Source organism: Odontesthes bonariensis, chromosome 3 (genome assembly GCF_027942865.1).
Source record: "Odontesthes bonariensis isolate fOdoBon6 chromosome 3, fOdoBon6.hap1, whole genome shotgun sequence".
Taxonomy (NCBI): domain Eukaryota; kingdom Metazoa; phylum Chordata; class Actinopteri; order Atheriniformes; family Atherinopsidae; genus Odontesthes; species Odontesthes bonariensis.
The window spans coordinates 5,005,989-5,028,077 of NC_134508.1; the positions used below are offsets into that span (position 1 = coordinate 5,005,989).

The window sequence follows — 22,089 nt, forward strand, 5'->3', positions numbered from 1 at the left end:
ATAAATAAAAAAATTAAAAAACCCATTAAAAATAATCATTAATTAATTAATTAATTAATTTAAAAGGGAAGAGTGCAGATAAAATACTTTCAGGTGTCATATGCACAGCTAAATAGAACTGTTTTCAGCCTGGATTTAAACATTGTCTTTTGCCGTCATACTGACAACTCTTTCTAGAATCTTTTCTCCTGTACGTCCTCTCTTTGCTGGGTCTCACTCTCCTCAGTGTGTAACCAATAACTTGGTTGTGTAATTTCCTTTGTTTTTGTTGCAGGCTGAGGAGGAGTTTCGGGATAAACTCTCTCCCATTTACATCAGCCTGAACTTCAGTCTGGATTCTCAGGCGCCGCTGGACCAACATGGCCTCAGTCCCATCCTGAACTACCAGACAGAACAGCGTATACAGCAGAAGGTATGTGCATTATCTAACCACAAGTAACTCACAGACATACATATATGTAGCCATGAAATGAATCTGAACTGGATATACACACCAAGCACCCTTACATGAGACTTGTTGTGTTAGTCTGATCAGAGCCAGCTTTTTTAAAACACATGTAAACATGCGAGTCCCACAGAATCACTTGAAAATCATCTAAAAAATGATGAACTCAGTTAATGCAGTTGAGATTTCGATCCCTCTGCATGTTTATGCTCAGCTAGATTCAAATGGGCCCGAGATGCTCCGTCTTGATACAGCCGAATAACCAACGAAGCTGCTCTCATTCACACATTTTTCTGTTTCTTCTGTCAGACGGCTAAATGCGTAAAAAGGTGTGACAGAGAAAACTTCAAGCTTTTCCAAACCGTCGCTCTGCTCTAAAAAAAATCCTGATTTTTGTAACTAAAAGGCAACGTTTGTCCACTGAATCCAGCTGTACTTACATACATACTTACATCCGCTCCCCCGCACCCCATCAGCCTTCCTACCCACTGCATTACGCAAAAAAAAATAAAGAATCTGAATTTAACCCTCATACCTGATTTAAAACACAACTTAATTTCTGAAAAGGGACATTTTTGTCCCCTTTTAAAACGACCTAAAAACATTATATGATAATATTTTTTTCCCTCTTTTTTTTCCGTAGATCTTTTATTCCACTTCAGTTCTGATCATAACTGCCAAGTTTTCAATTATTTTCAAAAATGTAACCCTTTAAATACTGGTTTATATGATGTAAACGCCAATTTCTGTAAAAAAAAAAAAAAAAAAACACAAAAACTGCTATATTTTCAATATATAGAATGCAAAGTGGAATTGTTGAGCGGGGATAATTATGGTCTGGGATATGTCAATGATCAGCAACAACATTGATTTTTAGGGATTTTTAATTTTTTTGCTATGTCTGATTTAAAAAAAAAAATTCCTTAATTTCTGAAAAGGGACATTTTTGTCCTCTTTTAAACTAAATTAGTCTGACTTACATTTATCTCTTTCATACAATTAATGCATAGATCTATGCTTTTGATGTGATGTGCAGCCTGACTGACTACATACAGTAGCCCGGGGCGAGAGCAGGGGAAACCAGTGAATGTGGGTTCCCCGGAACTGACCCCCTTTCCACGAGAGCGAGCGGCTAAGCCTTGAGCTGGATATAGGCTGTGTTCGAAACCGCATACTTCTCCTACTACTCCCACTACTCATACTAACTTTTTGAGTTAGTAAGCGAGAAGTTCCCGGATACTAGATTCTCTGAAATGTTGGGTATGCATCATGAGGTTACTACTCATACTCAAACTACCCAAGATGCAACGTAACGTGACGTCGCCGATCGTCATTTCCTGTCAAAACGGCAGTTTCAAGCTAGCTACAACGAGGGTAGGTTCACTTCCTGTTTTCAAAACAAAAGCACCAATTGTATGGTAATGGCTTTCCCTATGATAAAAGGCAACGGGTATTTTATTTTGTGAAAATAACCGGAAGTGCGTCGCTCACTGCGGCTAGCTTTAGTAGCGCCGAATTCGTGGGAACAAAATTGTAAATAGCCGGTATTTTGTCAGGTTTTCAACACGTTGGGGATCTAAACGACTACTTTCTCACCTGAAAATGTTTCAAATGTTGCTAAAGTTTACAGAGTTTAGAGCTTAAGGGAAATCAGCTTCAGGCCGGCTGATTTCGGCTCGGGCAGGAGCAAAATGCATTGTGGGTAAACGCTCTGCATACTGTCTGATCGATCAGTATGCAGGTATGTAGTTTGCGGTTTCGAACACAGCCATAGTGAGGGATGTGTGTGTAGGGGACGAGAAGTTAGCACCATCCAGGATGTTGTGTGCACCCTGCAAACCTTGCGGCCCCAAACCCGCTCCATGCCGTCAGAGGTGGAGAAGGTCATTAAGCTCTGTGTGGCCCGGCCCAGATCTGTCGCGGCATCGGAGCGCTCTTTCTCAGCGTTGCGCAGGCTGAAAACCTGGCTGCGCAACACCATGACGCAGGAGAGACGAACCCGTTTGGCCATTAGGAACGCTCACAGTGACCTTATGGATGAAAGCCACGTCTCGACCCTGCGTAAAATGTTCATCAGTAGGTCAACTGAGAGAATTGGTCCACTTTTGGGAATGCATGAAAGCCCAGAGTGATGAGCGCAGACTTTTCTTTTTTTCATTTGGGGTGTATTTCATCTGCTATGCAAGGCAAGGCAAGTTTATTTGTACAGCACAATTCAACTACAGGGCGATTCAAAGTGCTTTACAGATACATCAAAACAGTAGAAATAAAAAGCACGATTTAAATTTAAACAAAAAAGAAAGAAATAAGAACAATAGATAAAATCAGTAGTTAAAATGTGATTAAGCCTGGGTATGTTGAGTATCGCTACTGAATAAACGACACATTCAAGGATACAAATAATGCTGTTATGTTCCTTAAATGGCTTGATTTAGTTATCAAAGTTTCATTTTCTTAACAATAAAGATGCCGTGTTCATCCATTCTAGTTCTCTTATAACTGCATGCTATTATAAAATAATTAGATCATTAATCATTGATAAGTGTGCGTGCTTCCCCCCCTCCTCTCAGAAAATACATGTACATGTACAATGATCGGATTTGGAGCCGTTCTTTATCATATGTGATTGTTAACGGAACATGTCTGTCTGAGTGTAAATTCCAAGGTTGGCAGGGCCAAAAGCATCTATGATTAAACATCTGCTCTTGGTTCCTGAAGAAGTTTCATCTCTCATGGTGTGACAGGCTGTTTCAGTTCTCACTGTAGTGAGTTTCAGGCCTTTAAGCTCTTGTGGGTAATTCACACCTCGAAAGTCGACCCACCCAACCGGTGTTATTATCAAGGCGTTGTTTACTTGCTTAGACTCAAGCGAGAAGTTGTGGTCACGTCTCACCTTAAAGTGTGAATAGTTTTAGAGGGTGTCTGAGCTGCATTTTTGTGGTTGTGGGGTCATGCCAAAGGCCACTCCATCTGTTGATGTTTTTTTTTTCCCAGTTTAACGAAGATGGCTTCCCTCCTCTGTCAAACATTCCCTTCTTTGTCCAGAATGCGGACATTACTTTACTGGAAAGAGTGTCCCCTTATCCTGGCGGTACAGGGGCAGTGCTGGGTGCACTTTCTTGCGCTATGCCAGGGGTGGCCAACCCGCGGCTCTTACGTTCATATCAACATTTGTGTTTGTGTTTTTTTTTAAATGTGCGTGTTCTCCAACCTTTTTTGCCTCATGGAACGGTTTAATGTCAGACAATATTTTCATGGTGTGGCGGATAAATACTCCAAAATAAAACGATACGACTAACACAGACACTGTGGTATTTAGTAAATATAATAATAAACTTGAATCCACTGTGTACTTGTATGTAACTTTATTAGCAGCGTCCTCCTGACATAACGACTCTCTGCCTCCTAACGCTCTCTGGTCGCTATGGTAACGCTTAAACATGCCTTCAAAATGCAGCTTTTTTTTTCTTAGTGGTCACAGCCTCTTCTTCTGTCTCCTCACTGGGAAGAAGCTTTCCAAACACGCCTGTTTTTGACTCATTTTTGTTTGGTTCGTGGGTTTAATATCAGCGTTGATGCGTCACGTGAGCGAGACGAGAGTTAAGAGTCAAGAACCAGACGGATGGAACGGAGAGAATTCGGTCATTTTTCAAAAATAATGTGGCGCTTTGTGGTCACACAGTAAAAAATGCGGCTCTTAGTCTCTGACCGGTTGGCCGCCCCTGCGCTATGCAGCTGTAGACTGTTGATTCTCACCAATATAATGCATTTACATCACTGCTCAGCTTGTGTTTGTGTATTTTTTCTCAGGGCGAAACTGTTGTTTTTTTGAGTGTTGTTGGATTTTGGCGGTGCACACCAAACCTGGTGTCACAATAGCTGGTGCTCTGGGTGCTTTGGTGGGGTATTTTGAAAAATAAATTGACAGTTTTTGAGTTTTGAGTTATTTTAGATGATGAACATTTGGTCTTCTTCCCCATTCTACTGTCAACTGCAAGTAACACCTCATCCTGACTGAACGCGAGCGAGCGATTGATAAAAAGTGATCAGAATGCGTACTTTTCAATCAGCCTGTCCTGACAGGCCGCGAGCGATGTCGCTCCATCCAGCGATCACGCCGACCCCTTATAAAATTGCTTTATTGGGACGACATTTCGCGGTGGCGTCCCGTTCTTATTGGTTGAAATGAACACGCTGCTTCCTGTTGACAAGCTAGTTAGCAACAGGTTAGCATGACTCAGGGAATAACGGACGAGGAGAAGCTGATCTTTACCGTGGAACAGCACCCCATGGTTTATGACCCCAAACACCCGTACCACAAAGATCTGAACCGAAGGGAGCCAGAGAACTCGGTGTTTCAAGTGAGAACCTTCTGAACCAATAGAATCACTCCCGACAAAATCGTCACGCTGCATATCAGGACACCCTCGAGAAATTTTGTCGTCGTATCGCATCAGTTTCGCTCGCTTTCAGTCAGGATGAGGTGTTAGACTCTTCATGAATAGTTCACACTGCTCCACAAAAAAAAAAAAAAAAAGATCTCACCTCAAAGTGCCATGAAATGGCATGCTGTGATGCACCCTTGCTGTGCCTGAAATACATATAAACATATGTAACCGGTATGAGACCTCTGCGTTGTGTTAAGGTTAATGGAGACCACACCGCTGCTCTTTCGAAGGTCTTTATTTTCCTCCACCTTTCCTCACCGAACATCACAAAAAAAGAGCCGCGATTACAATGACGCAAACATTAGCACAAATAAGTAAAACATGGGGCAACATGGACAAAATAAAAGGCCAAATATAAAAGGCAAAATGGGAGCTCACCTTTCCTCACCGAACATCAGAAAAAAAGAGGAAGAGTTTAGGCAGGACCGTGTCTTTAGTCACAAATGTTGCTCCCCCGTAAAAGAATGTACAGAAACCGAAAAAGAAAACAAAAGTTCCACCTGACTATTCTTGTCAGGTTAAAAACAATAGTTTTGTGGAATTATACACAGCCAAATTAACCTTTTGTTACACATACATGCAGTTGAAAAGTGACGCAGTACAATCCTTACTGCCCTATCTTTACGTGGTCAATGAAGGATTGCCAGATTTTGCAGAATTTTGCGTTGGGTCCCTGCCGAGTGTACCAGAGTCTCTCTAGTTTAAAGTGTTGCATAACCTCCCTGTAAGCACTATGTTTTGAGCAGGAGATTGTGCTTGTTTTCAGTTTAGTAGTTTTCAGGTACATCCCAGAAAGGTTGATAACTTTGCCGCTTTGACCACGTGTCCCTTGGAGGGATTGGGCTCGTCTAAGACCGGCAATATCGGCAACATTGGGTCTGGCTTTGCGTCGCATCCTGCTGGTGCAAGTGTAGTCTTAGTTTTGGACATGACCAAAACAGGTCTGTAAACGAGGCAGGAAACAGCTCACAGAGAGCGTCTGCATCAGGATACATCTTAAGCTGTTTTCACACTGAGATCCGCTACCATCGCGGGTCCAAATTGCCACTTCATCCCGCGTCGAGCAATGTGAACGCTTGGCGTATTAGGTGATCCGTGCCGCCTGGAGCCGAGTTCCGGGGACGTTGCCTAGTGGCAGAGCGTCACACGAAACACATAAAATGCTGGGCGTGTACAATGACGTAGGCACAAGCCATGCGTCGGAGGTAGGGTGAAATACACCTGTCTGCATCAAATTTTTCAAACAAACGATGGCGGGACACCTTGAGGACTTGTTTTTGTTGCTGGCTGTTTGTTCGGTCACGCAAGTGTATATGCAGTTCATGGAGATGTTATTTTACGGGGTCTGTCTTTCGCCTCTTTGGTGGTGGCGCTTGTTCTAAAAAAGAAAATAATTCAAATTAGTCATGTTTGGGGACAGGAGACGGTGGAGTGGGAAGAGGAGCGGGTGCGAGTTCCATGCTGCCCTGAAAGGCAATGGGGTTGGCAGAGTGGCTTCCTCCCCAGATGGCGTGGCACATGTCGAAATATGGCCAGTCCAATCGCCCTCTGCCACTCCTGCCGTTGTGGTCATTAACCGCGTGGAACTTCTTTCTCATGGCTTTCAGTTTGTTGGTCACCTGCGTCTTGCTGCGTGGGAAACCGCGCTCAGCCATCTTTCACCGTCCCCGACATGTGGCGGTAAATAACGTCCTCTGCTCGGAGGCTGAGGAGCTTGTGGACCTCCTTGTCTCCCCAGTTGGCCATCTTGCAAAATGTCTCGAACTTGCAGAGTAGAGCTTGAAGTGAAACTTGTCCTCACCTGTCGCTGTTGTTCTGATCAGCTGTCCATTCTGTCTTTTAAACTCCTCACGTCACGCCCACGTCCGACCCGCGTCAATTGCGTTCACATCAAACTCGGCTCGGCAAAAAGACTAGGGTCTGACGCGGGTCGAAAGGCGAGTCGAGTTGACGCCCCAGCCCGCACCGTCAGTGTGAAAGGAACAGCGGACACGCTAAATTTGCGAATTAAACGTGGGTTCTTCCTCAGTGTGAAAGGGGCTTTAGAGAGCCTGAGCTTTGAGAGATGAAGACCTGTTCACTGCTCCTGTTAGGGTGTTACCCAAGTCCTCCTCCCGAGCTGATTACTCCACTTCTGTTTTCTGTGGAGGAATCAGTTAGGTGCTGGTCAGGTAATGTTACTGCAGCAGTTTAGCCTTGTTTTGTGCTGAAAGGAACACATAAATATGTCTAGGTCTAAAAAGGGGGCTTCACTTTTAAGGAGGGTTTCAGTTCGGATGTTAGTCACTGTTTTTCAATGGAAGCCTTAGTGGACACGAAGTCATTCATCTTTTTGTTAAGTTTACTTTCCTTACATCTACCCAAGCTCAGCCAAGCAGTTTTTTTTTTTTAAAGAAAATCTTTCCAGAAAGATAGATTTAGCCTAACTTTCTAACCACATACTGCTTTTAAATCAGTTCTCCTTTGCAGCTGAACACTCTGTGGATACGATGCGTATCTCTGTGTAGAGTTGTAAAGTGTGTCTATATATTACATGACCACTCTTAGATTGAAGACCGCAGCACTTATACGGCCACACGTCTTGCATTTTAGGAACTAAACAGATGGTCACGACAACTGTTACCAGATGAGATGAGAGCACAGCAGATGACGAATATTTTCGTAACACTTTGTAAACAATCTAAAACCATGTACAAATGTCTGTTCCATAAAAAGGGATTCTATCTCCCAGTGTTACATTTATCACAAGGAAATTTATTTGATTAGCAAAAACAGAGGTCGTCCTTTCTAAACACATCAACTGTAAGGCTGCTGGACCCCCTGTGGTTTGAAGCGCACTGATGCGAGCTGCATTTGGATCTGTGCTGGTATTATTTTGTTAGTGTTTTCCTCTACGAAGAGCTGGAAGGTTTACGTTCGACCGGCGAGCTGCAAAAACACGGAGGGAGGACTGATGGCTCAGTTTGGGTGGGGTGGCGCTCAGCTCTCACACATCTGGTTGCGGTTTGTTTTTGTGCATTGCCAGTGGCCTCCTCCACCCGGCGGGAGCCTGAAAACGTGCACATTTATGTGAGCGATTCAAGGTGAAGCGCGTATGTGATGTGGTTGTGCAAGCGCGTGCATCTTGTAACTGTCTTAATTTCAGCCCAAAATCCTTAAAGGCAATACAACAAATTTCATCTGTAGTTGTTCCCTCACATCTTAAATGATGCCCCCCCCCCCCCCCCCCCCCCCCCCCATCACTCTGTCTGATGTGGTCACATGATTTTTATGTAAACTGAAAAACAAATGAAAAACAATTAGATTGAGATTGAGAAACATAAACCTACAGAAACGTCTGATAAAGAAGCTGTAAATATTTGATACTGTTTCTAAATCAGGAAACAAACTGGAGCAAATTGAACCATATTAACTCCTGTAGAAAATGTTAGATTTTCCTGACTTGTATTCCTCATTGTTTTGCTCATCAGAGTATAGTCAAACTAAATCAAACTGTGTGGTGTAGAGGTGTGTGAGGAGGAGGGGAGACCTATACGTGGGCTCACGGGTGCGGGGCAGTCATTTGAAAAAGACAATTTCATTAAAAAAAAAAGTTGCTGGGACGGAGCGTTACAAAAACAGAAATCCAAAACATAAAGGGAACCGTGGCAGGATCAAAACAATCCTTTGTGTGCGGAAATAAGGAGTGCAATAACACAAGCATCTGCTGAACAAAGGAAAGCTGGTAGTATATATGAGCAGGAAAGTGATGGTTAATACCCTGCAGGTGTGTTGCAGTCAGAAAACTGAAACCTGATGTGACACAAGGGCAGGAGGTAAAACTCAGAGTACTCACGTGTGGAATAGTTTTTTTTTAAAAAAGAAAGAAAAGAGAATAGCTTGAACTTCAAACATGGAAATGTAAAGATCAAAAACTACAAAGAACAAAACAAACCCCACAGACACTGTCAGTTACACTGTCAGTTTAAAACTACAGCTTTTGAAGCTATGGGGGGCTTTCAGCTGAAGACTGAGGGGCTCTGTGGGGAAAGCTGCAAACTGGATCAGTTGTATCTGAAGCAGAAACAGTTTAGGTCACTGTATGTTAAGTAAAGAAAGTGTTACTTGTGTAAGTAAATTCAATTCCTGTCAAAGATAAGTCAGTTTTAACTATGGAAAAAAAAAAGAGGATGAATTGCTTATATATTCAAAAAAAACTTACGCTCATTCAGTTTGAACAGTGATAAATGTAAACAAAAATCGAAATGATCCTGAATCTATTGTTTGATTAACTGAGAATGCTGCAAAGACACAGGCTGTGTTCGAAACCGCATACTGCATACTACATACTGCATACTACATACTACATACTACATACTGCATACTACATACTGCATACTACAAACTTCATACTGCATACTACATACTACATACTGCATACTACATACTACATACTACATACTGCATACTACATACTGCATACTACAAACTTCATACTGCATACTACATACTACATACTGCATACTACATACTACATACTACATACTACATACTACATACTGCATACTACAAACTTCATACTGCATACTACATACTGCATACTACAAACTTCATACTGCATACTACATACTACATACTGCATACTACATACTACATACTACATACTACATACTGCATACTACAAACTTCATACTGCATACTACATACTGCATACTACATACTACATACTACATACTGCATACTACATACTACATACTACATACTACATACTGCATACTTGCATTCTGCATACGGCATACTGATCGATCAGACAGTATGCAGAGCGTTTACCCACAATGCATTTCGCTCCTGCCCGAGCCGAAATCAGCCGGCCTGAAGCTGATTTCTCTTAAGCTCTAAACTCTGTAAACTTTAGCAACATTTGAAACATTTTCAGGTGAGAAAGTAGTCGTTTAGATCCCCAACGTGTTGAAAACCTGACAAAATACCGGCTATTTACAATTTTGTTCCCACGAATTCGGCGCTACTAAAGCTAGCCGCAGTGAGCAACGCACTTCCGGTTATTTTCACAAAATAAAATACCCGTTGCCTTTTATCATAGGGAAAGCCATTACGATACAATTGGTGCTTTTGTTTTGAAAACAGGAAGTGAACCTACCCTCGTTGTAGCTAGCTTGAAACTGCCGTTTTGACAGGAAATGACGATCGGCGACGTCAAGTTACGTTGCATCTTGGGTAGTTTGAGTATGAGTAGTAACCTCATGATGCATACCCAACATTTCAGAGAATCTAGTATGCATCCGGGAACTTAAAAAAAGTTAAAGTTAGTATAGTAGGAATAGTGGGAGTAGTATGCGGTTTCGAACACACCCACAGTATCAATGTCGAAGCAGATATTTAGTCTGTTTTTAAGCAATATAGGCTCATTTTGATGGGGGGGGGGGTCTGGGCAATCCTCTTCTAGTTTTGAAAGCAGAACATTTTCAGGAGTGATCTGCATCACGCACAAATTCTATTTAGTTTGTGACGGGTCTGAAGTACAGGCAGTCCAGTTTAGCACCCAGAGTCTTGTGGCACAAAGCAATGCAGTTGTAATGAATGAATAACCTCGTTTGGCATTCTCTTGCTGAAATAAGAAAGGCCTACCCTGAAAAGGATCCATTCAAGCTCATTCTTTCAATTATATATTTTACATTGTATTGCTAAAATAATCAATACTTTCCCTCAAAAACACCTTATCTGCAGAGCAACACGTTACTCCAAAACCTTTCGAATCTTTGTTAAAACAGCAGCACAGATAGGAAAGGCGAAGTGACGTCATGACTGGAAGGCATAGAAGTTATTTACTTCATGACATGTTAGCTCCATAAATCCTGGGCTTCACTGGTGTGCCTTTTGTTTCTTTGAGGTTTTTAGACGCTAACGTTAAGAAAATGGGCAACTTCTAACCGAAAGTTTCAGAGTTTCAGAGATGAAGGGCAGTGACAATTTGCAAATCAGAATTTCCCATTTCTTACACCGATAAGAAGCTGTATTTCCTCATCTGGATGTAATACATTAAACAAACTAACAGTAGAGTTTTTTTTCCCCCTAAGTTAAGTGCTTTCCTACTGCTGGTAAAAGCAAAGCAAAAAGCAAGAGTAGAAGAGTCCGAACATCCCAATTCTGAGGTACAACAGCTGTAGCATGATTTAAACTTTAATTTGGTGGAAGGTATAACGAGGAGGCTTTGAACAACAAAACCCTGAGCTGGGAGTTGTGATGTGCTTTTCCTCTGAAATCTGATCTGCTCGCTGAATGACAATATCAGACCTACGGGGGCCTGAAATAAAATGACTGGGTGTTGTGACTTTGTTGCCGTTCAGTGTTGGTTTCAGCTTTGGAGATTTCTCCAGTATATTCCTCAAATAATATTGTATACGATAGGGAATAAAATCTTTATCTTCTCTCAAGCCTCTTCAACTCTAGGCTAAAAACCTACTTATTTAAGATTGCTTTTAATACCCAGTAGTATGATGACACTTTTATCTTATTTTATCTTATTGTATTTTGTTGTATTTTATTGCTTTCACTGTTCTTTTATTGTTTTTATTTGTTTTTACTTATTCTTCTCTTTATTTATTACCTGTTGTAAAGCACTTTGGTACACCGTAAGGATTGTCTGTAAAGGGCTGTATAAATAAAATACACTTACATTTCAAATTTTACATTGAGAAAAATTATTCCAAAATCATTCAACTTTTTGCAGACACCTTCATAAAGGCAATATGTCTAACATTTAAACACTGTAAACTTTCTCAGTCTGTTGTTGCTTCTGTATGAAATTTGTTCAAAATCACGGTTTGAACACGTCGTCTTTGTACCGTTTTCAGTAAAATATTGGTTTGAAGTGATTTCCAAATCATTGCTTTCTGATTCTGTTCTGTTTTTTGAAACAGCTTTGTGCATAACCTGTTTTCTTTGATCATGAAGTTGATAGTTGAGTCATACAATTGTCACACTTCTCTTCCAAAATGACCATCTATTGACTGTCATGCATTTGACTTTCCAGTATAGGCTCACCTCTTCATTTTTTTTCATACTTTTATCCATGACTTATCAAATATAATAATATCCTGCGTCACTAGGGATGGGAAATCGAAAACCGGTTCTTGTTGAGAACCGGTTCCCAGTGTTTCAATTCCTTGGAATCGTTTGGCGATTTTGCAAACGATTCCCTTATCGATTCCAGTGGGCGCGAATGACATCACCACGCAACGTTGTGTGGCGAGTCCAGCGCAGCCAGCAGCCAACAGTAAACATGGCGCCCAAGCGCTACAAACGCTCGAAAGTTTGGTTACACATCCCTAAAAAAGACGACAACAGGGCAACTTGCAAAGTGAATATTTCACCAAAGGGAGGAAATACTACCAACATGCAATAACTATGAATGAATGATTAACGTCGGTGAATCTGAACCCAGCAACGTTAGCAACGTTAGCATGTCCTCGGCTAACACTGCAGGTAACTAACTAACAAACACTGCCTATCATGTTAGCACCATTTGCCTCATTGTAAAAGCTGCTGTTAGTAACGGTTAAGGTTAAATGAATGCCTTCTCATGCATTACATTTAGATGAAATCATGAGAGACAGAGCCTGACTGGCTCAGAGCCAGAGGCTGGTGGTACTACCCCCAGTTCACCTCTACCTCCAGCTTCTCCTTTCACCAGAGCAGGAAGAGTTAAATTACCCAGGCCAGGATACACCAATGTGGAGCTCACCGTTGTTGGGTTTGTAAGGTCATGACTCGTGTTACTTCTAAACTAAACAAAGTTGATGCTAATCGACGGGTTTGTTGTCCTTTTTTTGAAATGAGAATCAATAAGGGAACCGATAAAGAACCAAATCGTTAAGCAGAATCGAAAATGGAATTGGAATCGTAAAAATCTTATCAATTCCCATCCCTATGCACAGAACGTCATGTTTTCCTGAGCATGTCTACCTTTCCCGTTTTACTGCCACAGTCTTCTCCGAGGCACAGTTTCAGAAGACAGTTAACACAAGTTCATGCACAGATAGATTTAAACAGCTGTGCTGTATTTTTTCGGTGATCCTTCCTCCTGAAGAGCCACACCGGGGTCACTCTGAATGTCTCTTTATAGCTCATTACTGCTGTTGATGTACTGACATTTTTTAAGCTCTCATAGTTCTCTTACATAAAAATCTGATTTGTATCCTCTTTATTTCTGTTTATCTATCAGGTCTAATCTCAGTTTTCATCATAAATTTAGCCAACAAGCCAACATACTTAATCTATTACTTGACGAGCTGGAGGTAAATATGGATTGAGCATATGGGAAGATGAAGAGAAGAGAGTGGAAAAGCGATTAGAAGCGGTTGGAAGGGAAAGAGGATAAGTTGGGCCTCATCTTTTGCTCTTCTAAGTCTATTACAGAGCACATTTGCTCATGTTTGTTTGGTGTTAAGTGACGGATAGACGGCTGAATGAATGCAAAACCAGCGATTTAAAGGAGGAATATCCACTAAGACACTGTTAACCATTGCCAGGCTGGTGCTCTCTGTAGCATTCTTTTGGAGTCTAATGTTTCCCATATGCTGGGGAGATGAGACCATGACAGCAATGACATGGGGCTCGAAAAGAAAAGAGACAAGAAAGTTAAGGAAAAAAAAAAAGATCAAGAGATTCACTGGAAAAGTAAATGCCAAATCAAATAACACTTCTCTCAGACTGCAGTTTTTACAAAGTCCTCTGTCATAGAAGATGAAGGAGGAAATTAATCCTTTTGTCTTGTGAGCTTTTCTCTCCTTTTGATGGAGGCTTCTCCACAAAAATGTAAACTTTTAGATGGAATTCACCATTATTTCATTCTCCTTAACCTTCGGCATGTTTTCTCAGTTACTCCCTTTTTTTTCCTTTCCACATGTTATGCACATACTTCTTTTATCCAGCGAACATGAAAGGACACTTCGATCGCACAACTTCCTGGCATCTGGTTGTTGCCAATATTGTTAGTTTTGTGCATATATTGAGGGTATAGAGTAGTCTATATTCTCTATTATCCTTTCATTAAAGCACAAATCTAGTGTTCTGGCTTCTGTAAACATCCACTTCCTCCGAAGCTTTTCTCTCTCCATACCTTCTCACCATATCCATCTGTCATTCCTCCTTCCTCCTCCATTTACCTCTTCCCTTTTTTTTCTCTCATCAGGCCCAGATTCAGCTCGACTGTGGGGAGGACAACATCTGCGTCCCTGACCTCAAGCTGGCCGTTTACGGGTGAGAGGAAATCCCCAATCACAACGTTCACTGTTTTTTTCTTTGACCATCATTCAGTATGGGTGTATTGAATCGAAATTATTTGTCGATGAAAGCTATAGTATTAAAGGGATAGTTCGCCTCTTTTGACATGAAGCTGTATGACATCCCATACTAGCAACATCATTTATGAACATCTTCTTTACATCGTCAGATACAGAATAGATTTTAAAGTTCTGCTACTCGTCTACAAATCACAGAATGGTTTAGGTCCAGAATACATGAATGACATGCTGGTAGAGTATAAACCCAGCAGAGCTCTGAGATCTGCTGACTCAGGTCAGATAGTGGAGCCCAGAGTTCAAACTAGACCCGGTGAAGCAGCTTTTAGCTGTTATGCTGCACACAACTGGAACAAACTACCAGCAGAACTGAAATCAGCCCCAACTGTAAGCACTTTTAAATCCAGGTTAAAAACATTTCTCTTTCTGTGTGCTTATGGTGGAGTTTATATTTTTCTTTTTCCCCTCTTCTTTGATTGCTTTTAACCTTGTTTTAATTTTTATTAAATTTTTTTTCTTTTTAAATTGCTTATTTTTATGCTGTTCTTTTAAATGCCTTGTCTTTATGTAAAGCACATTGAGTTACCTGTGGTATGAAATGCGCTATATAAATAAAGATGCCTTGCCTTGCCTTACCCCCCGCTGCGTCCTGTGAGCCGAGTTCCAGCCTCGTTTTGGCGTTGACGAAGGTAGTCCGGCTAGTTGGCTGGGGTTTAAAAAATAAAGCGTTTTGCTTCTCAAAACAATATGTGTTCAAAAGAGTAATACATTTGCATCCCAAAATCGTTCTCCAGGAAAAAGTCAGACCTCACAATCGCTTGGCGCTATTTTCTCTCTACCTTCATATCACTGCCTGCTGTGTAGACCGGTAAGAAAATGTTCATAAATGATGTTGCTAATATGGGATGTCATACAGCTTCATGTCAAAAGAGGCGAACTATCCCTTTAAGCCTTGGAATTGAACATGCAGCAAAGCTTGCTTGATGGACCCTGAATATCTCATTCTGAGGATCTCTATTGCCCAGTCCTTAGCTTGTGGAGGTGGAAAGTAGTCGACCTCCTGTCTCCAGCTTCCTCTGTGCAAGTCATTCAAGGCATGCAGATCCTCTCATATTTTCCCCATACCTGATGGGGTGCAACGACTTCTGTTGCAAGACCGTCTGCCATCCTAAGGATTTTTGCTTTGCTGGCCCCGTCTGCCCTCTGAGAATGAACCTTAACACATTGCCTTCTTCTTTCCCTGACTGTCCATTTCACATGCACCCAACTCTACTCCGTCTATGGGTGAAAACACACAGAGTTCAAAGTCCGAGGTTATCAGTGTTCCCTTTTGCGTTCTAAAAACGATGACTAGAGCTTCCCTATTGCAGATCAATGCTGACATGGAGTGGAAAAAGAGTTCAATAGTCACCATCATAATCACAAAATCACCCCTGGGTCAGGGGCGCCGACTTATGTTTATGCCGGTGGGTGCTCGTGGTTCCCAACTGGGGGTCGCGACCCACAGAAAGACCCGTTTGCATAAAACCTTGCTTTCCAATAATATAACCGTTTCATGAGTTGGTCACTTTATTTGTATGTGTAATAAATGTATCCTATTTATTTTCCCTGCGGATGTCACATCAATATTTTACAATAAAATAGCCTATATTTGAATTGAAATTGATAATGGAATTAGGCCTACGTTACAGTTGGCAAACGCTTTTCTACAAAGCGACTTAAAGGAACAGTTCACTATTTAAGACCTTGAGTCCCAGTTCCAGCTTGTTTATCAAGAATAAGAAATGAGGAGACCATTTTCACAACAATAGCTCATTTCTATCCATTTTGGCTGTTTTCGCTGGTCCATCCTGCTGCTACAGACAGGGTTCCATTGGGCACTCTGTTCAATGTCCTTAAAACAATACTAATGTTAATTTTAAAGAAAAGGTCAACTCACCGGGTGGTTCGTGGTATTAAAAAAAAAAATGTCGGCGCATTTTATGGTTTTCCATCCGTGTAATCCGTGTTCTTTGCTGTTCAGGAACTATTTTTCATGCTAAATCACGACGCACGTAAACATCCGCTCTATATTTGAGTCTGAGGCTCTAGCCCACTCCCGGCCACCAGATGGGAGTTTCACCCTGGCGCAGTGATCTGACAGTGAAAGTGAAAAGTCTTCCAAACGGAATACAATTGGATTACAAAATGCTAAATAAAGCAAGAAATAACTTTTATTTCGCAACGCAATTTTTTTTGGGACACACAGGAACATCCACTAACCACCCGGTGAGTTGACCTTTTCTTTAAAATTAACATTAGTATTGTTTTAAGGACATTGAACAGAGTGCCCAATGGAACCCTGTCTGTAGCAGCAGGATGGACCAGCGAAAACAGCCAAAATGGATAGAAATGAGCTATTGTTGTGAAAATGGTCTCCTCATTTCTTATTCTTGATAAACAAGCTGGAACTGGGACTCAAGGTCTTAAATAGTGAACTGTTCCTTTAAAAACCGATGACATAATCACAACATGCACTGAATTGAACTGAAAATATATTTATACAAACTGAAACTAGTACTGAAACTTATACTCACGACTCGGAGACCGCATCCACTCAGATTCTTATCCTTCTTTATTGGTCATACATAGTACGTCTTCTTAAAATGCACGCGTGCTGGAGCAGGAGCCCCGGGCGCAGTATGTGCATTGCACCGCACATTTGCTGAATTTAATGGTACATGACGTCGCCCAAAGCATCCCTGCATATAGAAACTTCATGTCCCTCATCCGCGAGTTGATCACACTGATCAGAAATTCACCAAAACGACTCGCTTGGTTCAAGGAGTTTCAGGGTACAGGCGCAGCATCGCTGAGACCTCTCTGCCCCACGCGCTGGACTGTGAAGGCGGCCTCTTTACAATCCATTGCTGCAAACTACAGTGCTTTGATGGACTTTCTAGAGGACTTGAGCGCAAAAGAAAAAGGTGATGCAGGGGGGAAAGCCAGTGGCCTGCTCGTGCACTTGCAGAAGTTTGGAACTTTTTTTTCTTTGCGGCTCATGCTCACTTTCTTCTCTCGCGTGGAGGCGGTCAACGCCGCTCTCCAAAAGCGCCAGCTACACACAGAGCGCAAGAGAAATGATTGACACACTGAGAGGCGATCTGAAGGCTATTCGGGAAGGATTCGGTGAATTTTGGGAAAACACTACAGCAGCAGATGACATGGCTTTAGAAAGCCCGGTTTTGCCCCGACCAAGAAAAATTCCCCGCCGGTTGGAAAACGCAATTGCGCCGGCGCGCAGCTTCCAGACACCTGACGAGCTATACTATATAATGGTTGATTGTGTCACTTCAATGCTCGGATTTTTCCGTGGGTGCTCATTAATCCCCGTGGGTGCCCGGGCTCCGAAGCACCCACGCAGACGGTGCCTATGCCCTGGGTAGAATTCCCTCACCTTGACAGTCCTAAGGGAGTGATTTATCCTGGCAACTCGTGAGCAAAAAAAGACAAAAAAGGCACGCGTTAACATTAGTGTTGACTTCTCAGATCACTAGAAGCTTGTTACTTTATGGAGATAAAAAAAAAAGCAGTGTATCTGCTTGTACAAATGAGCTGTTTTCAGTTTGTGATAATTTCTCTCTCATGAACCATTCAAGTTCATTCGGTACAAACAAACTCCACCAGAGACGCCTCTCCTGCATTTTCTCCTCAACCAGGATGACAATTCCTGTCCATGTGAGTGATTGACTACAAATTCTCTGACAGTGTGACGACACTGCGAAGATGGCAAGAGATAAAGAACATATAATGAAAAACATAGAAAGATCATAAAAACACAGTTTAACTGGCATGTGCTGCGATAATCAATTTCAAATGAAATAAAAGAAAAAATTCGAGGTTGTTTACTAAAATCAGGGAAAAAGCTCTGTATATGAGACCTCTTTGATCTTTTTTCTTACACTTTTTTATTTTATTTGACAGTCAAACAAGTTGTTTGTTGACGAGGACGCTCCAACGATCAACATGTCTCCAAAGGTCCAGGCTTAAAAGTAGAATTTATGAAACTTTGGGCACCGATAATACACAGACTTCAGGAGCTGAATATTGTAATAAAATGAGGAAATGAGAAACAAATTTGACAAAGTCTGAGAACAGTACAACAACAATAAGTCTCTTTGTGGTTCAGAAACTTGGCTGCGCTCTGGAAAGAATCCCATATTTTATGAATTAATTGTGTATGCTTGTTTGTGAATGGACACCAGAGAAATATTTATCAGGGTCTCCCCTCCATTCGAAAAAAAGCAAACACACACTCTGACTTTCTCCTCGCAGCCAGCTAGATCTGTTGTGAGGAGTGTTTTGCATTATGTGGCCATGTGATTTCTCTTAGCTGCAGAAATACAATCAGTGCTAAAAGTTTCTCACGAAAACTCAAAGATCTGCATTTATAGTTGCCTCGGGACCGAACTCGAATGATTCAGCACTTTGCTGAACAGAATTTCCTCTCGCTGACACGCTGTAGGACGCAGCAGTGTTCTCGTGCTCGCCAACATTCCACAGTGGGATGTTTAACAGTCGCAACTCACAGGTCTGTCGCTGGATATTTGTTGGATCCCCTGGTTTCCGTTATGTTTTTGTTAGGTTTATGATTCACTATTATATTTTTTTTCAACAAATTAAATTCAGTTCAGTGAAACAAGCTCAGTATCTGTCCGTTCTCCACATCTGTGGAGAGTTTGATTTTATGCCATCAGTGTTGCTTCCTCTACATTTGTTAAACTTGCCCCAGGCCTAATTAAAATCATATGGTGGTTATCTTACCTAGTGAGGGGTCACTGCCCCCAGACCCTCTGATGACAGGGGGAGGGGGGAGGAAACGGACTGAAAGAAGAGCCCTAGTTCCAACCCTCGACAGACTCTTTTCTCCTCTTTCTGCACAATAGAAACTTAGATTTAATACCGCCAAGTGCAGCAGCAGACAGGGGAGGGTTGAAGGGTCGGAGGGTGTCGAGAGGATTTAACATAATGCTGAAAATGTTGGCAACAGGGACGCCACTGTGAACATGCAGAATGCAGTGGGGGTTGGTTTCCTGAGACAAATCACCGTGATCGGAATTGGGTTGTTTCCCAGGTCGGCCGCGGTCAGATATGTGGAAGAAAATGGCCTTTGGGAGTGTCTGGAACAGAGATGCATTGTCTGGACAGACTTCACATCCCTGATTTTCATTACCTTTTAGGTTCCACTTGGGGATTTTGGTCATGCCCTGCACTGAGTGACTTTAAACAGACGGGGCACCACAAGCTAACATGCCCTAGTATTCAGTCTGCGAATGGACGGTGCTGTTTTCAGTCACTTTTATTGTAGCAGATACGAGCACATATTCAAGATGGCCGAAATACAAAACACTCTTTTGAATCTACTGCCATGCTGTTGGCTTTGTAAGGCTGATTCCGTCCGCTAACGCGAGTCACAGAAAACAAAAAACACAAACTGAGTAGGTCAGCAGTGTCGACTAACACACTTGAAACAGGAAAAATACAGCAGACAAACAACAGTAGAGACTCCCACCCTGAGATGAAATGAATCAAGGGCACAGAAGCCCTTTTTACATTGCTAGTTCATGGTGGTACTGATGTGCCTATCTGTCCTCATTGTAAGCTATGAGTACTCAGTGGGGGTAAAGATCGATGCCCTTCTGAGCCAGTCGCAGAAGTAGTCATCAAGCTGAGTCAATAATATGTGTGTGTAAAGGAAAGCCAACAGCGCAGAACACTACTCTCAATGCAATCATGATGTTGTCACTTATCTGATTCTGCAGCACAGGCTTGCTGTTGGAAAACATACATGTTTACATACAGAGTAAAGTTATTGCTTAAAGCTCGATTCACAGCTTACAGTCACGGTTGTAGTTAAACTCGGCCATCTGACTGGGCTACTGTTGTTTGCCCAGTTTCCAAGCACAGGAGGGGAATTGACTCAAGTTTGTCCAACTTGGGTAGGTGTCAGATCTGTGACTGGTGGCAATGCAAATGTTAAAGTTAATGACAGCACAATTAGAAAAACACTGGACAAGTGTGGTTTGCTTGGAAAACCACACTGCCATGTTCTCTCTAAAAAGAACATGGCAAGCACAGCTTAGGTTTGTAAAGTTACATCTTTAGAATGCCTTTAGTTTACCTGAAAAATCTTAAAACGATTTTTTCTGTTTGTTTATATATTTATTTATTTATTTATTTTTCCTTAAATGCTAGTTTTAAAATGTAGCACTCTGAGGTCATTAAGTTGATGTAAAGTGTTTTATAAATAAAATATATTATTATTATTATTATTATTATTATTATTATTATTATTATTATTATTATTATTATTATCTGAACAAACCACAAGACTTCTGCAACAAGTCAACATACCTCAGACTGAAATGCTGTGGTGGGACCTTCAGAGAGCTGTGCATACAGGAATGATGTAAACCTCAATGAGCTGAAGCAACGCTGTAAAGAAGAGCGGACCAAAGTTCCTCCACAGTGATGTGAGAGACTGATAACATACAGACAATTAGTCAATGCTGCTAAAGGTGGTTCTACCAACTATTGAATGATGTTCCTACTTAGTTTTTCACTCACTGCTTGTGCATTGTAACTTAGTTCTTGTTGAATAAATAATGTCATATTGTAATATGATGTATTAAAACCTTTGATAGATTCGATAGATACATTCATTTATTAGGTGAATTGTCAGCGTTATACGGCACATGTCAAACGTTTGGGCACATGTCAAACGTTTGGACACATGTGCAAATTCATTTTGAATGAGCCAGTGAGTCCATATGTTTGACTTTACATCCAAACGGTGAAAGAAAAAGCATTTCTTTAATTGATCTTTTGCACTAAATTCTGTACAATCTAAAGGAAAAGAGCCTCGGTCTGCATTAAATGTTTTCGGAAGAGAATCACCCGAGACCGTAAAAGCTTGAGAGGAATCGTGGTGATGTTGTTGTGGTTTTCTTTTCACAGTGACAGAGCAGAGGTTTACCTGGGCGATGAAAACCCTTTGAGCCTGACCTTTAACGCCAGGAACGAGGGAGAGGGAGGGGCCTACGAAGCTGAGCTGTACGTGGTGCTGCCCCCAGAGGCCGACTACAGCGGGATAGCTCGCAGCAATGTGGTGAGGCGGACGGCAGTGTGTGTAGCTGTACGCTTAGTGAGGGCCTGTCAGCTGAGGGTGGAAAGTCAGAGTCTGAAAATGTCAACATTGCCTGACACAGAATACCAATGATTATTAGTTTTCCTATATTTTATCTCTGAATCTTTATTATAATTATTTATAAGCAAGTGCAAATAACTACGGAAGCCCGGAGCGGCCATGGGACGTATAAACTTTTTTTTGATGGTTTTCTCGAGATAACAAGATAATTATGTCGAATATCTCGAATCTTGAATGCATCGGAATAACTATCAACAAATCCCCACCTCAGCAAAAAAATCCATTGGACACGTGCTCTAACTTGCTTTTACAGTCAACTTCGTAAGATTTTCAAATTGTTCCGATAAAAACCATGTGAAACACGTGCTTGTGCAACATCCCATCTGTGAAAAAAAGCTGAAACTCAGCTCATCTGACAGAAATGTGTCCTTGAGATGAGACGTTGTACGGAATATAGCGTTTATACGTTTATATAAAGCTATAGCTTTATACGTATAAACTTTTTTCTGATGGTTTTCTCGAGATAACGAGTTAATTTACCGATGGTTTTCGAGGCCACTTTTTCTCCCCAGTCCGCCCCTGTTTATATGTGTTTTATGTATTTCTGGCAAAGGTGTATCCATTTTTACCCCCCTTTCATTGAAAACTGAATAAAGTCGCCTATGAATCAAACATGGAATGTGGAGCGTTTGTGTAACAGTTCTGCTGTGA

At 41.6% G+C, this 22,089-nt stretch overlaps 1 protein-coding gene across 1 annotated transcript in view; it reads left to right on the top strand.

Annotated features, from left to right (window-relative positions):
* LOC142376667 (integrin alpha-5-like) overlaps positions 1–22,089 on the top strand; it is a 76,721-nt gene that overhangs the window by 34,022 nt on the left and 20,610 nt on the right. The window contains exons 18-20 of the mRNA XM_075460120.1: positions 275–412; positions 14,084–14,151; positions 21,189–21,339. Of these exons, the coding sequence (XP_075316235.1) occupies positions 275–412; positions 14,084–14,151; positions 21,189–21,339 (357 nt within the window). The remainder of the gene's footprint in view (positions 1–274; positions 413–14,083; positions 14,152–21,188; positions 21,340–22,089) is intronic.